The sequence below is a fragment of the Podarcis filfolensis genome, assembly GCF_964270895.1.
Source record: "Podarcis filfolensis genome assembly, chromosome: 3".
NCBI lineage: Eukaryota > Metazoa > Chordata > Lepidosauria > Squamata > Lacertidae > Podarcis > Podarcis filfolensis.
In genome coordinates, this window is record NC_139606.1 from 46,434,536 (window position 1) to 46,448,806 (window position 14,271).

The window sequence follows — 14,271 nt, forward strand, 5'->3', positions numbered from 1 at the left end:
TATGGTGGGGAGGGGAGAGACAACATACTGAAAACTGTTGGCACACTAGCCTTTCATGATATGCTATGGTTGTCCACCCATCTACCGTATTTTTCGCCCCATAGGACGCACCTAGATTTGGGGGGGGGATAAAGAAAAAAAATTATTTCCCCCCCCAGGCGCAGGGCTGGCACGGGGGAAGCCCAAGCTTCCCCCGACCCCAGCCCCCAGAACAGGCTGCGGACATCTGCCTGAAGCACGGGGCGTGCTCCGCAGTGCGCCCCATGCTTCGGGCTTCAGGCTGCCGCCCACAAGCCTTGCACGCCTGGTGGGACCTCCCGCCGGGTGCGCAAGGCTTGCGGATAGCTTCCTGAAGCCTGGAGAGCGAGAGGGGTCGGTGCGCACCGACGCATCTCGCTCTCCAGGCTTCAGCGAAAGCCTTCATTCGCCCCATAAGACGCACACACATTTCCCCTTCATTTTTGGAGGGGGAAAAGTGTGTCCTATGGGGCGAAAAATACGGTACTTTAGCAGAGTTTAATTCATTTCTGCTAAGGCAGCTGCTTGCAGGAATATTGAGGGGTTGTGGAGATAATGTTTGATAAAGGATTTCCTTGCATATCACTCCATCCATCTGACATATTCTCTATCCAAGGGGGAATATGGGAAGAAGTAACAGTAACTTAGATGAGATGTAAATTAGATTCCAATGTCCCTTGAAGTATTGATTTACGCTTATGGAAAGAGATGTGCCAATTGCAAGTATAGCTCAAGCAAATGTTTCACCTGCTTTTTCCTGATATTTTAAAAATTTTGCCAACAAAAAAACCCAACTCATTAGGAAATATTGGTGACTGAACTTGGAAAATCCTGCATGCAGAACAACTGCTCTACCCACTGGTATTTATTTACTTATAGGATTCCTGAAGCAGATTTTTCTCAAATGGTGTTGTTCCACCACTTAGTGGAACAATAATGTATAATGTATGACATTGTTACCATGGGGTAACATTACAATAATTTAACGCTTGATGATGACTTCCTATTTCCATCTTCCCTTCACAGATCAAATTATGACATCATCACCCAAAGGAATTTTCCGGCCATTTCTATTTATCTTCATCGTGCTGGGATGCTTCATGGCATGTCTGCTTATTTATATCAAACCGACAAACAGCTGGATATCTGGTCCTATTGAATCAGCCAGCTCTGTTCTAAAAATGAAGAACTTCTTCTCCACCAAAAATGATTATATCAATGAGACAACTATTCTGATATGGGTATGGCCGTTTGGCCAGACATTTGATCTGAAATTCTGCCCAACATTTAACATCCACGGGTGCCATCTGACTACAGACCGCATGCTATATAACCAGTCTCATGCCGTTCTTATTCACCACAGAGATATCAGTTGGGATCTGACTAATTTACCTCAGCAACCTAGGCCGCCATTTCAAAAATGGATCTGGATGAACTTGGAATCACCAACACACACTCCACAAAAGAGTGGCATTGAGCATCTATTCAATTTGACCCTCACTTATCGTCGAGATTCAGACATTCAAGTGCCTTATGGCTTTATGGTAGTTAGCACAAGCTCCTTTCCATTTGAAATGCCGAATAAAGAAAGACTGGTGTGTTGGGTGGTGAGTAACTGGAACCCAGAGCATGCTAGGGTCAAATATTATAATGAACTAAGTAAATACCTTGAGATCCATACCTATGGACAAGCATTTGGAGACTATGTGAGTGATAAAAATTTGATCCCAACCATCTCCGCTTGTAAATTTTACCTTTCCTTTGAGAATTCTATCCACAGAGACTATATCACAGAGAAGCTTTACAATGCTTTTCTTGCTGGATCTGTGCCAGTCGTTCTAGGTCCTCCTCGAGAAAACTATGAGAATTACATCCCTGCTAGTTCTTTCATTCATGTGGAGGATTTTCTCTCTCCAAGGGACCTCTCAGAGTATCTTCTTTTGCTCGACAAAAATGATAAACTGTATGTTAGCTACTTCGACTGGAGGAAGGATTTTTCAGTGCACCTTCCTCGATTTTGGGAATCACATGCATGCCTTGCCTGTGACCATGTAAAAAGACACCAGGAATACAGGTCGGTTGGCAATTTAGAAAAATGGTTTTGGAATTAAACTCCTATCCCTTACTTGCACTTTACATATATATTTTTAAAATCTAACAAAACCATTATTCCAAGTGAAGATGGTGGGGGGAATCCCTCCAGAATATGTGACATCTTTGTTTCCTGGATACAACATATTCCAGTTACACTATCTCTGGATCATTCATCCAAAACTCTCCTTACTTTCCACAGAAAGGTATCTCATTAAAAAAGACTAATGATGTCACGGACATTGGCCATGTTCTGTGTTGTTGACTTATTTGGAGAGGTGATCATTTTATTTTATATAGATGTGACTTTGAAAAGGAATTAAGAGCTGGCAGCCTGAACAGAAGTTTAATTATTTTGTTAAAGCAATCAGCGCTATGGTGACTTCTTGTTATATTTTCATCAAATGCAAACACAAATATCATTTTTTGCAATGTGTACTGAGAAAAACTGAGAAGTAACTTATGTGGACACTTATTAGAGATCTGTATGTGAAACTGGCGCACCATGGTTGCACAAATTATTCCTCCTGAGCCACTGGCATGCTATCTTATTTATATTTTGTTGGAAATCCTGCTATGTATATAGCTGGTTATGTGCACTGAATAGTAATTTATTGTTTACCATTTCTTTTTAAAACTTCCCCCCATTTTTTATTTGTTTGTAATACAGCAGTCACTGGCCAATACATAGAGTAATGGTGTTTACACTGGCTCAGATAGTTTCTTTCTGGGAGAAAACAGGCTTAGAAAAAAAATTAAAATTTCTAGCTAAGATTCAATATAGGATTCAAAGAAAAAATATTTGTGAGTTCAACTCTTTAGTGAAATACACATGTGACCTTCTATGCCATTTTATATACTGCGTACAAGGTACAGTTCCAAAAGCAGTTTTCTATGAAGCATGGAAGGCTTCTACTGAGTAAAAATAAGTCTAAAGACCCGTTCAGCTCATGGAACTAGTTTCCTAATTATTTGAAATCTGGCCTTGGTAAACAAATACATTTTTTAAAAAATGTGCATTTTCCTCCATCTACTCTAGAATGCTAGTTGATTGACAAAGTGAACATTTTCTATCCTTGGCGAAGTATTAAGTGGCATGCTTTGAAACCACACAGTCAGAATTAAATGCGAACTGAGTGCTTTGTTGAAATGAAGATTCAGAAGGCAGCAAATGAAAGTCTGTTTCCATTTGGGGACAAAGGAAGCAGCTTTATACCAGGTAAGACTATTTGTCCAAAAAGCAGAGGCTCTTCATCATTTCAGGATGCAGAAATATTTCCACATCAACTGCTACCTGATGCTTTTAACTGGAGATCCCACCAGTTCGGCCTGGGGCCTTCTGCATAACAAAGCTCATGCTCCACTTCTGAGCTTGGTCCCTCCCATAAGCAATAAGCAATCTTTTTTGTTGTTGTTTATCTGATAGGACCACTGTTTCAACAGTAGGTAGATATTTTGTCTAATGCCTTGAAAAGAGTAAAAGATTTATCAGTTAGGTGACAATCTTATACCTGGGAGTAATCACCACTGAACTAAGTGGGACTTCTGGGTAGCTGGGTGCATAGAATTCTATTGTTAGCCTTGTATTTCTGACAGTTGCAAATTATCTACTTCTCAGATGTAACCATCTGACAATGATTCAGCCATTAGCAGGCTGCTATGATAGGAATATTCAGTCTCAGAAGTGATCCCTGAGCTGTGTGCACAATTAAGACAGTACTGGGACACTTACTGGTGGGAAATGTTTGAAAATTGCTAGATCAGGCTACAGCTGTTTTGGGCTTGAATTTAAGCCCATAGAATAGAGTTTCTCAGTGGTGATATTAATGCACCTCCCCTATGTCATTATGTTGTGATGATACTGCAGCCTTTTATTGGGGCACAAATATTTTAAGGTCAGAGATCTAAGCAAACATTTCAGTTCATATTTCTTTCTAAGTTGATGAATACAAATGCTTTTGATTACTTCATGTTTTAACAATAAACATAAAAGCATGATTATCAAGACCACAGTACAACAGAAGGCTGCAGAATGAATCATGAAGGCTGACAGAACCTCATATCTGTTGGGAAAGTGAAAGAAGAGAAAGCAGGACAGCGACTAGAAGGTTGTCGATGTCTTCAGAGTTGTCAGTGTTCATTATCTTCCGAAGGGGTTGTGCATACAGTTTGGGAGTTGATGACAGATGTGGTGCTCCATGTTCTCCACACTTTCAGAAGGAATGAGCAGTAGCAGCCAGTGAGGTGAGGCAGCTTACCTGAATAGCTCTGGGGCAGAGCAGTGGGAAGATAGGGGCTGGCAGAGCCAATCCAGCACTTCCACCAGCACACCTGCACAGCCCTAACCTTGCTCCGTCCCTGCCCCAGCACTAGCCAAGTAACCTGTAGCAACACTGGTGTTTGGATGCAAATCTGTGGCACTGCCCCACCACATTGGCCACTATTGTCAGTGAGCAGAAACCTGATTAAAATGGTGGTTTATTTTGATGGGCAATGGCAATAGAACATTTTGATTTAGTTGGATCACATTTATAAATGCCCCACATTGTGTGGACTGTTGGCACATAGGATATTGAATATTAGGTGATGGCTTTCTACTTGCAGAATACTATTGCTCCTAAGATACATTGATCTACCTATATATAGCAAGTCCAATCCATGTGTTTCTTAATGTGTTTGGGGAGAAGCACCCATCCTTCTGTTTCAAAGGGTTTTACATTGTCTCAGTACTTTGTGGCTAAAATCTATTCCTGTCCTTTTATGAATGTATGAATCGAGGGTTTCGTTAACACTAAATCAATGCAATAAAAAAGAACAGCCTTTTAGGCACTGAAAGTAGACACTTCCCCTGAGAGAAGGACTAAGCTGTTTGCTTAAATGTATTTTATTAAAAAGGTAAAAATTGTAGGTATTAGAACTGGGGTCCCTGGTGTGGTCCCCTCAGACACACACACTCTTGGTGCTCAGCAGGGCCCCCTGCCCATCCTATTGTACAAAGAGGTTTTTTGCTTTGGGGGAGGTTGGGTTGGGGCTCCTGTTCCTGTAAATTCCATCTACTTTGGGAGAAAGGAGAAAATGTTATAGCTGTTCTTAAACTCCCCGTGATAGTGAATGGGGCACACAAAGCTCAATTTTATATAAAGTTGCTCAGAAATCAGATTGAAAAGGTGCACAGAACAACTCAGAAACAAATCATTTTTTTTTAATGCACAACTACAAGATGATACAAAGCAGTTGAATTTGAACCTGCACCCATCTACGAAACTAATATGTCTTTGTGCACAAAAGTTGTGCTTGGAACTCTAAGGCTCACATTTCAGTATGTGATACGTTTACTAGTCAGTAGAATTCAAAATGAAGCATTACCTTTCTCATATTTCTCAGCAAAAAAAAAAAAAGAGTTTTGGGGGCAAACGTTTGGAATTCATTTTCTGTCAAGCCCTATTTGATGTCTGCCCATCAACAAAATTAGCAATCATATGAGAGGGAGAGCTAGCTCCAAATCCTCCTATCGTGTCCTTGCCCTTTACCATGCATGCATGTGAGAGCCTGTCTACAGAGGACATACCCTCTACACACATGGATTCTCCCCATGATGAGGGGAGATCTGGGTTCCACATTGCAGGAGAACCCTACATACTGTACGTAGAACAGGCACCTTTCTACAGTGTATCAGGGCATAGACAGCAAGGGCAGGATCAGCAGACATAGCCCCATTCTTTTTAAACAAGTATTGGGAGCACCCAAATAGGGCTACAGTGCTTGTACAACTATGCATTGTGATAACTCTATCTGTGATTCAAAATTCTTTTCCCCTGTATTTGTTTTATTTTCATCCATACCCAGTCTAGCAACTTATGTAAATATGTCCTTAGTGCTTTATTCTTATGTGACCTCTGGGCAATAAGGATAATGAATAATGGATAATCTTTAAGTGATAGATATTGTATAAATGAACCTTTGTTATCTGAAATATAACGTGGGGTTGCAATGAAACTCTGTGTCCGTTAATCGTATGTAAATTGAGCTCATTTTTGTATGAACTTTGGACTTTCAAAATGATTTGCATGTTCCCCAGAGCATTTAGGCAAATGGTTCTATAACGCATCGATCTTTTCCATTTTCTTTGTTTGAGAAGATGGTAATTGTTTACCTAATATCTAAGTGATAAGACATGGCTGCAACAGCTTCCCCATTTATTTCAATGGAGGAAACAGATCTTGGTGTTCTTTTCTGAATGAGGAAGCATTCTGTTCATTAGAGCTCTGTTTGCATGCTACAGCAGTAGTTCCCAAACTTGTTTTCCCACAGAAGACTTAAAAGTTGCAGATTGTCTTAGCAGACTACTTAATGATTTTTCTATCTGTTGTAGCCATTGTGCCATGCTGTGCTAGGTGCTCTTTGATTTTTAATTGCATTTTATTGCTTCTATTGTATTTTATTTTATTACAGATTGCATTCCATACAATAAAAATAAAAGAAGCAACAAAAATACAATTAAAAATCAGTATGAATATTCAATGTGGGCATGCTACAGACCACCCAAGTGAAGGTCGCAGACCACTAGGAGTCTACGGACCACAGTTTAGGAATTCCTGCACTACAGGAAGCATGGAACTCTTTATCAGGGCAGTATCTTCATAGGTTTGGAAAATGTGGCATTTAAGAACAAAAAGCTATTAAATTAGAGGGGGAAGCTGACACCTTTATTTCCAAGTGAAACTTTGATACTTCCCCTATGCACACACACATTTGTATCATCTGTGTAGGTATTACCACTGTTTCAAAAAAGCTCTATTGCAGGGAAACTGTGAATCTCCACTGTTCACCAGCATTAACACTGTTACACTACAAGAGAAAACTGATAATGTGCAAGAATGAAATATTAACCTTCGTTATCTAAAAGGGAAATCCTGGCTTGGATTCAGAGGTAGCTACTGTGAGCTGAATGGCATTTCTGCTCACATAAGGGAGACCCATGATTTATGTAGATTCCCTGCTCCATGCACTGTGTCCTGTGCCATATTCCACAGCATTCACAAACCTCAAAATTGGCTTTCAGTGGTGCTGGAAGCTGGAGTGAGGAGGTTGGAGTTGAAAAGCCCTGTCCTGTGAGTGAAACACTGTTCTCAGTCCTTAGGGCAAATTTTCTTTGAATGTGTATGTGTGTAATCAAATATATGGGCAATGTTTGTATGTTTTATGTGTTTTGTTTTGCTTTTTGGAAAGCAATATGCTGCAAAGCAAACTGAAGGTTGTATTATCAAATCTGTGTTATTTTGTGTTGGGGAAATGAATCCAAAAGAGCATACCATGTTGAAGTAATTTAGAACCTGAGCTCTCTTCTTTTGAGTCATATTGGCATTGTATTGTTTTCAATGGCAACTGATTCTGTCTTGTACTGAAGAACATATATTTGAATTGATAAACTAGATGGATTCCTTTTGCTTGTTCAAAATGTTAAAGTAGGTTTGAAGCTGTATAATTGCCTACAGGCTCTACCTTTCTGATGCATAGCATAAAATCAAAACAAATAGCAAAAACCTAAGAGCAGATATCACAGGTTGAACAAATCCCCCTCTCCCTGCAAGCCCATGCATGCCCCCTAAATCTGCTACAGAGGGTTAGGGGAACTCTCCAGAGCAGATTTGTGGGGTGCAAGGGTGATGAGAGGAATGGAAGTCCTGCTTGTGATGTCACTCTAGTTCTCTGAAGACCAGCAAAAACAGGCCCAGCAAAAACTTCAGTTATGATGGACAAGGTAACACATGTTACAATTATGCTAATTTCAGCACTCTGTTGATTGCTGGAATGCATGAAACTACAGCAGACCAATCTCAACTCTGAAGGATGCTGGCATCTAAGGCAATTTTTCAAGTGTGTTGATAATTTCCTGACACAGCTTCTACCCTTTCTTCCTTATCTAGATCCAGTGCCTGCTGTGACATAATTTCACTGTGTAATTAGAAGCATGGCTGGCCTAAAATACTTTATCAGAACTGGAAATGTCCTCCCCACCCATAGGTGCATAGTACCCATCTTGGCAGTTGATGTGAAAACAAAAATCCCACAGAGCACCCCTCCTAGGGAGCAAATAACACTATAATTATTATTATTATCATATGCGGGAGGAATTCAATTGCATGCTCTTTTGATCATTCTTGTCAGTGTAAACATTTTGGCTTGCCAGATGAAACAATCCACCTCTTCACTCAGCATGCTCTTCTAGGAACTCACAGGTGTTTTAACAATGACATATGAGCAAGAAGGGGAAGAGATGTACAGTTGTGGTAGCTGCAGATCTTCTGAAAAATCTAGTTCAGTCCCAAGGAAACTATTCTAAAGAGATTTGTTTTTAAGGTTTGGGGGTTCTTCATTAGGGGTTCTTCATTTACATGGTAGGGCTAATCCTGTTCCATATGTGAGGCTCCTGCTTCACTTCCATCTACCTTTTTCATCTGCCAGTTGCATTTTACTGGAATATTTTCTATCACCTTTTTCCTTTCCTTTCATCTATTAAAGTTTTCATCCAAGAAATAAACCACAAATCCATAAACTACAATTGTAAAATGATATCATGTTATGGTGATATAGAGCACTATGTATTTAATTCAATCAAAACCCTATTCTGAGGTAGGATCTGTTGTATTATGAGCAGCTAAAACAAGCTGGGATGAAACCATGCTTTGATACCTAGGTTGTTATATCTGAACCAGGTATTCACTGGGGTACCACAGTATGCCATCATCTTAACTCGATTACACATTTTTAAATCATTATTTTTCCTGTTTTGGAAAAAACCAACGTATATAATCTCAACATTTCGAATATATTAAATTCTACCTTCACTGTATTGCAATGCATATATGAGTTTTAAACAACTTAATAATAACCAGCATTTTTCTTCTACTGCTTTATTGATGGAAACCTCCTGTCCCACCAATATTGGGTTATTAAAACACTGCTATCCATTAGGAGATGTTAAATCAGTTGTCCTAAGCACAACTTTTCGAACTATACTTTCTACTATACAACCACAGTGCCAACAGGTAGCAGATATATTTGAATACATTTATTTTAGCCTCTATGGAGTCAGATGCCATGGAGTTAAATGCCATTATATAAACACTTCTTCCGTTAGGCTTAATGCAGTGTGACATTTTCATTCCTTTTGTCCATAAATACCACAAAATGTTATCCATTATATTCCTATTCTTGTTCCATCCTGAGCAATTCTTCTTTTAAACTTCTACTTTCTATCAGTATCTGATATACTGTAGATAACATGCCTTTATTTATACTCATCATTAATATTCTTAAATTCTGTTTCTTTCCTCAAGCACTTCTCCATTAATTTATCTAGTGTGTCAATCAAAATAAGAGAATCACTCCTTTTTTTATTTTCCTAACAAAATCTTCATACGACTTACTTTTTCCTTCTATTACGGGCTTTGAATTTGTGCTTTCAAGAGGACTACTTTCCCCAGACAACCTTTAAACCTGTAATCCTAAATTGCCTTTAAGTGGTGCAACTGGTACTGAATGCTCACATGCAAACTAGGACAATTTTAAAGCATGACTTTACACAATATGTGTTCCTATAGAAATAATTCCTCAGGAAAACAGCCTCCTTCAAGCTATCATACGTTCTTTTCATTGTGTTATATGAAATTCATTGGGAGCTTGTGTCCCTTTATTCTTTTTTTACAGCTAACTCAAAGTACCATTTGCGTGTAGTCATGGAGAGGCGGTCAGCATAGTGATGTGACAAAGCTATACAAAGCCTTTTGATTTTTGGCTGATAATCCAATTGAAACCAAAATGGTTTTGATAGCTGTTTAATGTGAACTATAAATATATCACTTCAGTCTTTAGTGGCTAAAGATCTGATTGCAAACTGTTCATTCACTGAGGGCAATCAGAAGGGCCATACACTTGTTTTGGATGCACAGATATAAGAGAGCAGATCAGAATTAACACTATAGTGTTAATTGAAGCATATCAGAATCACTACTGCACATGTCAAAAAAATTATTTAAATGGGGGATATATATTATACACACTGAGCATGTGTTCCAAAAATGGAGAATGTGTACTATAACATACTGCTGGCAGCTTTCCTACTTTCAACCAAGTATCCCATTTTTGGAAGACTATAAACTAGGGTCTGAAAAGCTACCCATGGTCTTCTGCTCATGGAGATTTTTCACTTCCCCTTTACACCATGTTTTGTCTCTCACTTACCCTAAAACATCTTCTCTCAAGTCCATGCACATTGGTCTTTTTATATCACAGCCATAATTTTTTCATCCTGGAGTAACACAGTGTAGTAAGAATGAATTGCGAAAACATGAGCTTTCCTAAGGATGTTATTAGCAGCACTGGCAATTTTTAAAGTGCAGAGATTTAAGTAGTTTTAGTCAGTGAAATCATTCACTATGTATTAGATGTACGCAAAGGATTTTGACAGTGACTGAGCCAATATTAGTACTGGCATAATTCTACTACCGAAATGAGAGAGACTTAAAAGTTCTTAATTTCTGGTTGATCATGCTTCTTGTGATTAATTCTACAAGTTAAACCTCCAACTTACTTTTCTAGACAATAAAAGAAAAAAATGATCAATTTTTAATCCAAGGGAGGCAAACGAATGCAAATGTCAGGAGCACTTACAAATGGGTGAAGGCAACACCTTTAGTAAACCCAATGGAAAATCCATCAAGCCTTCAATAGCAAATGCGGGGGGGGGGGGGGGGGCGGGACTTCCTTTGTTCTTCTCTGACATGGATTGCAGAAGGAATTGCTGGGTTATTCCAACGTTTCTGTATTATGTCAACATGCAACCAGAAAGTCAATATTGAAATGTTACATCCTTTCACACATTTTAAATATTTCAAGGGCCAATTAATGGATGTTCTCTGTGACAACTGCTGTAAACCTATGCATATTTACTTAGAACTTACTGAACTCGGCAGGAGTCACTTTTTCGTAAACATGCATAGGTTTGTGCTGTTAGTCTTAATGTGCAAACTTGTTTCCAGTGAATGAGCACAAAGGTTAAAAATGGGGAAAATATTTGTTATATAGGACTTCTTATATCTTGTATTAATGCACTGTAATTTTGCACTACTTTGTAAAAAATTTTAAAAATCTAAAACATGCCAAATGTACAGTATGTAAAATATTTTGCTGACTTTATCTAATTATCTTGTTTTTCTGAGTGTTAATGTGATGTATAATTAACTATTTTGACTCAAGCAACAATGACCACACCCAACACACCAATGGATTGTTTTAATTTTTATATTGGCTACTTTCATAAATCACTTTTTCTACTTATTTTTGTATTTTTCCATGTCTGTGAAATATATAACCCTTAGCTAACATTGATGTAGAATAGCAGGTTGCTAGAGAATATCTTAAGATACAGATCAGCATTTGAAACTGTGAGCCAAGATGCTTTTGAATTACGCAATCAGTAGCTTGCCAAATTACTTGAAATGTCTTACAAAATGAAAAAGGGTGCTATTAGTCTTGCTGTTCTTTCATTCTGATAGTGAATAATGTTGACATTTAATAAATATGTGTTGGTTAAATTATCAATAACTGATTATCCAGTGGAAGCTGGAACAGAGCTGAAAACAATAGTGAGCAGTCTTGTTTGCTGCAGCATAACTCTTTAAATTGCATACTATCAAAAGCAATGATTGAACTCCACATGGTTTTGTCAAGAGGGAAAAGGCCGCTGTAGCATGTGCAAACTGAAGAATTTACCCAGTCATGACAATGTAATATCCTGGTTGCTGGGAAATGAATGAGGGTATGGCTTATTCACCCACAGAGAGTGAAGCAGCTCCCACATCACATGGGTATGAGTTTATAAAACAGGATTTTGGGTAAAGCAAGTACTTTCAGTATTAACAACCAAATTCATAGGGAGTTCAGAAGCATGATTCAGTTTTCTGGTTGGGTGAACTACTCTAGCCTTGCAGAAAGGGGTTGTTCCCTTTTTGTATTTCCTCCCACACCCAGCAATTCAGAAGCCAAGTTTTCATTTACTTGCATAATAATATTAAAGCAGGACTGCTTTATTATTCCAGACACTTGCACCATTGTGTTTATCATATCATTTATTGTACATAAATATAGGGAAATATCCAACAGTGATATAAACTGCAGTGGGAAATTATAGCTCACTTCTAAAATATACATTTTAAGAAGCCATGAAAGGACAAACGGCCTTGTAAAAAATATGTATATACTTTTATATTAATTACAAGTTGAAGGTTTCCTCTTTGTGCTCCCAAGTGTAACCTCAAATAAAGCCAGGTTTCCTGTTGTTTGGATTACTATTTTGCCACCTTAATATGTGGAAGTATAAATATGTGGTTGCATTTTCCCCCTCCTCCTTTATGTTGTGAATTTCTGTGTGTCTGATTATCTGTGGTTCTGTTTATGAAAACATATTACATGTGACAGTCTGCAAAACTCCCTTTTGTGGAATGCCAGGGAACTGGAACTGTAATAAAGACTTCAATGATGTGTGGAATTTTATTTTCCGCAAGTTTTCAAGCACTTCATTGATTTTTTAAAAGATTAGCACAGAAATTCTCCCCAGAAGATGATAAACACTGGATATGTAAATAGCTATCAATATGTGTATAAAGTCGTTGTAATAGGTATATTTAAAATAAAAGACACAATTCAAAAGTACTTTTTCCTTTGTGTTTGATTTAGAGATCTCTGCCTGTGATTCTGATCCAAATCTCACTTGATTTGAAATAAAGATTGCTTTTTGTGTCCAATGTTTTCAGTGGAAATGTTCTATATGTGATCTGAATAGAGCTATACTTTATCTCTTTCATTGTAGCAGCCATTTTGAGTCCCCCAAATTCACCTTTTTAAAAAGTTGTTAGCTTTATACTGTCAGAGCTCTGATTGTCCAGTCTACCAAAGTGATTTTGCATCTCTTGAAAGAAGAAGCATTCAAACAGAAAACAGCAGTGTGGGTGAAACATTTTTTAATTCCTCTGTGCTTTTTTGGGCAAGCCCTATCCAGAACCCTAGGGTCATTTAAAGGATAGGACAACTATATATCTGATAAAGACAGGCTTAGAGCAAATCACCTAGGTCCTCTATTTCAGCCTAATTCACTTTCTCCCCAATAGACAAGTCCCAAAAGCAACTTATATACCCCTCAACTGTCCCAATTTAAGTGATACATCCCATTTTGGGAAGTCATCTTCTCACATGAGTCACCTGGCTCCCACAAAATCATAGCCCCGAAAGACATACATTTTTGGGTGCTATGCTCTTATGTGAGTCACCTAGTTCCTGTGGGGTCACGGCCCCAAAAGACATGGGTCCCAATTTTCCTCTGGGGCATGTTGGAGAGTATGAACTTAAGCTGTGCTCTCCTTCTCCCATTCCCTCCTGGATTCTACTGAGGCAGAAAGCCTTTGTCTTGAGAGTCAGTACCTGAAGCCAGTCTGTCACGCCAGCCAGACCTTGAGATCTGGAATGAGGTGGGAACTCAAACATAAATTAATTTGGTCAGAGTGCATCATTCTTTTAACCTCTTCTTCCTAAATGACTGTAAGCTAAAAATTCAGGCCGTCATCAAAAGTCAGCCTCCTCTGCCAAATTATCTTTTGCGCTGCATGTAAGGAGATGTTCTTATCTGCTATTTGTTTGATACAAAAAGGCATCCTCTTACCCATGTGCTTTGAAAGCAATATCACTTAACATTATTAACTCAGAGCCTCTTAGAAAAATGGTAAAAACAACCTTAATCTTTGAGGAGATATTCTATTCCCACTGCAGCTTTGCAGGCTATAAAGATGAAAAGAGTGTTCATAAGAACATGTGATCTAGACACAGACAAACCAGTGGAGGGTTATTCCTAAAGTCCAAATAGGCTAGGAAACCTCAGGAGCACTGGACAAATGCAGCATTCCAGCCCTCAGGACACTCCCCAGACCAGCCTTTGCCACATCATCCATAGTCAGCACAGTGTGCTGATGGGAGTTGTAGCCCAAACAGATGGAGGACACCAGTTGACAAAGGATGCCCTAGGTCTTATGTATGCCAGGGGCACTGAGTTTCAAGGTAATACTTTTTGGACCTCTTAAGTGCCTCTGGTTTGCATGCTGCAGAGCTCCG

General features: G+C 38.8%; 1 protein-coding gene across 2 annotated transcripts in view; it reads left to right on the forward strand.

The window, feature by feature from the left end:
- Positions 1–12,820, forward strand: part of FUT9 (fucosyltransferase 9) — a 55,360-nt gene extending 42,540 nt beyond the window's left edge. For both annotated transcript variants that reach the window (XM_083608411.1, XM_083608412.1), the window contains exon 2: positions 1,045–12,820. In XM_083608411.1, the coding sequence (XP_083464537.1) occupies positions 1,045–2,129 (1,085 nt within the window). In that variant the 3' untranslated portion in view covers positions 2,130–12,820. The remainder of the gene's footprint in view (positions 1–1,044) is intronic.
- The last annotated feature ends 1,451 nt before the right edge of the window (positions 12,821–14,271 follow it).